Source organism: Olea europaea, chromosome 21 (assembly GCF_002742605.1).
Source record: "Olea europaea var. sylvestris chromosome 21, O_europaea_v1, whole genome shotgun sequence".
NCBI lineage: Eukaryota > Viridiplantae > Streptophyta > Magnoliopsida > Lamiales > Oleaceae > Olea > Olea europaea.
This window is the reverse complement of record NC_036257.1, coordinates 17,177,362-17,180,352: the sequence shown is the minus strand read 5'-3', so window position 1 is coordinate 17,180,352 and position 2,991 is coordinate 17,177,362. Positions and strand designations below refer to the sequence as shown.

At 38.1% G+C, this 2,991-nt stretch overlaps 1 protein-coding gene across 1 annotated transcript in view; it reads right to left on the bottom strand.

Moving 5' to 3' along the window:
* Nucleotides 1-1,377: 1,377 nt before the first annotated feature.
* The window catches only part of LOC111370219 (heat stress transcription factor A-4b-like), a 13,116-nt gene continuing 11,502 nt past the window's right edge, over nucleotides 1,378-2,991 (bottom strand). The window contains exon 3 of the mRNA XM_022991905.1: nucleotides 1,378-2,724. Coding sequence (XP_022847673.1) covers nucleotides 1,651-2,724 — 1,074 coding nt within the window. The 3' untranslated portion in view covers nucleotides 1,378-1,650. The remainder of the gene's footprint in view (nucleotides 2,725-2,991) is intronic.

Genomic DNA, 2,991 nt, shown 5'->3' with positions numbered 1-2,991 from the left:
TGTATATTTTGAATATGAGAGTTTATTGAATTTTGAACAAGTGGGGGATTGATAGAAAATGTTGTTCGATAAATCAATAAACACGAGTGTGGAAAGAAAGATGAGATGGGAGCCAATTCTTTGGCCTATGTGAAAGCTGTGCGGTCGATGGCCATTAACCGAAACATGGAAGCCGGGCTTTGTATAAACTATATTACCACATGGGAATATACCATGCGGTCGCATGGTAGTGTTGGAGGCGGTTTTTGATTCAAATTTGGCGGTCTTTCACTAATACTTTGGCACCACTTCGTATAGCAATGTTTCATGGCTATAAATAGGTGGTTAATGATCATTCTAACATTAAGAAAAACACTTGATGACATTTGTAATCATAATCTTCATTCCACAAAGAAGAATCAAAGTCTTCTCATCCATATTCAATATTCCTTTTGTGTTTTTCAAGTTTTGGAGAATTCATAGAAGTGTTTAAGTATTAATTCTCTACAAAGGATCAATCCTTCAAATCATTTGCCGTGAGATACTTTAAGCACCAAAATTTGTATTCAAGAGGGGGAAAATATCGTTTGAAAACAACGATGTAACGTCGTATTTGAGCCTTCATATTCATTATGATTTTCTTCTTACTTTTATCTTCTTGATTATTTTATATTTTGTTTCTTTTCCAAATCCCGGTGGTGAAAATTTCCAAACACTCTCTTCTCAGTTCCCCTCTCTCTCAGAAGAGTAAAAACAGATGAAGGATTGCAATAGCTACTTCTGCACAATTAGATGCTTGTGAAAGAATAATATAGGACACCAAAAGGTTTGCCACAAAGACGCCGAAAACTGCAACCTGCAGGCAGTCTCAGCATCATACATGAAGGGGATGAGGTATGACATATACAGAGAGAGAGAGAGAGAGAGAGAATCCCACAAGAAAGTGGTGCAAACGGAGTAAATTAGCTGATATAGCACCCGCTGGCCTGGAGTTCCAATGCCTCGGGAAACTCGTTGAGATAGATGACAGCACCTTTTCCGCTGCTCCTTACCAGGAGGGCAATCTTCTATTATGCCCTTCACGTCCCACAAGGCCCAGAAAGAGATGCGTTTTTCTCTCATTTTTCCTCACTGCAATTCTAAATGGTCACACTAACAGAACCTCAATTACTTTTGAGGAACTCGATGTTTTCTTTTCAGAAGCATTGGCTTGTGGAAGATGGATGCAAGAAAAATGATTATGCTTGACCATTTACTTAGCCTCCATTTGGCAAATTTATAAAAAAAAATGTGTATAATAATGAGCAATATTTATGAATGTCAGATTGAAATAGACTTTGACTGAATTTATAAACCATTTATAAATTTCTTTCCAAATGGAGGCTTAAAAGAACAGCAAGAAAAATTAGCAGCATCATATAAGAAGTAGAATTTACATAAACAAAGAGAAAACCAGAGGTGCGGTCAATATTCTGGCTACATAACTCAACAAAACCTGTAATCTGCAATCATATAGATACAAAAGAAAAAGTACAAGAAAACTAGCAAATATAAGTGAATTCAAGACCAAAATGGTGTCCATCTAATATATAACATTATGACATTCTTATATATCAGAACCTTCAAATGGCGGTTACTACCTCTGGCCAGCCATTGAGATGTCCTCTCAACTCAAGCAAAATGTCCCATCTGTGGGGTAAGCTTCTCTACATTCCACCAAGTTCTGCGTGCATCTAACGACTCACTAGGATCTCGCGTATCGTCTAAATCTCTTCTTTCTGAATGTACCTCCTGAGTTCCAGAACCGGGTGCCTCCACAAGAAACTGTTGCCAAAAGACATCATTAGGCCCAGCTGACACAGAGGGAACCGTTACATCTGGTTTTAGGTCTTTTGAAATATCAATATCATGAACATTAGTTGGGCTCATATTCACATCAATTCCCGACGGTGCAATGCAAATGGATGATATTGCAAGGCTGTCAACACAAGTAGAACATGCAGCCAGCTCGGGGGAAGAATGAAGATCTCTCGAAGGAGACGAGGTTATATGACACTTAGGCGAGCAAGTTTGGCAAATTAAATCCGAGTCTCCAGATGATACAGGCATTTCTGTAATAGTGACTGGTGAAGGCTGGGGGAGCACACTGAAATCATGAAAATCTTCAGATGGAATTTGATTGATCTCATGGACAAACTTCTCCCAAAAATTTAGGGAGGAATCCAACTGGTCAACTAATTCTGAGTTCAATGATGGAAGAGATGAAGTACTTGGATTCTCTGCTTGGAAAGTCATGATTTGGCTATCTCCTCGGTTGGCTTCATCGTGCAAATAATTCAAAGCCAATAACCTTCTCTTTTTGTTATTCGACTCCAAATGCTCCATGAGATTAGAGACATATCTAGGTTTTTGCAACAACTGAGCCAAGGTTGTCATTAACTGCCGCTGCCTGTGATCAATATTTTGCAACTTTTGCCCTAATGATCTAATTTCATATTCATACCCCCGATTCTCCTGTGCACGCCTCTCAACCTCCGACTCAAGCAAAACCTTTTCGTGTTTTAGCTTGTCAATCTCCTTTTCAAGCTCCTCTCTTTCTACATCAGTTAATGGAACTGCATTCCCCTGACCCGAATGGCTATGTATTGGCTTGCGCCTGTGTATATTCTTTAAAAGATGTCTCTGTCCACGAATAAATTCTTCATTTGCAAACTCCCATTGATCAGGATCAACCTTTCGAAAACCCTACACACGGTAAGGAAATTTAAGCAAAATGATCTCACAAGAACCAAGTTAAGACTTAAATTTAGACTACAAAGCAAAAATAAATATGAAGTGAACAAAATGCTAATCCACCATATCTTTCATCTCTATTCATTATCCATGACATTATAAATAGTTACACATACTGATACTTCAACTATGTATTCTAACCTCGACTACATTAGTTAACAAAATCAATCCTGCACCATTAATTTTTGTTCAATATTCATGGTTTGCCAATTCAAAATC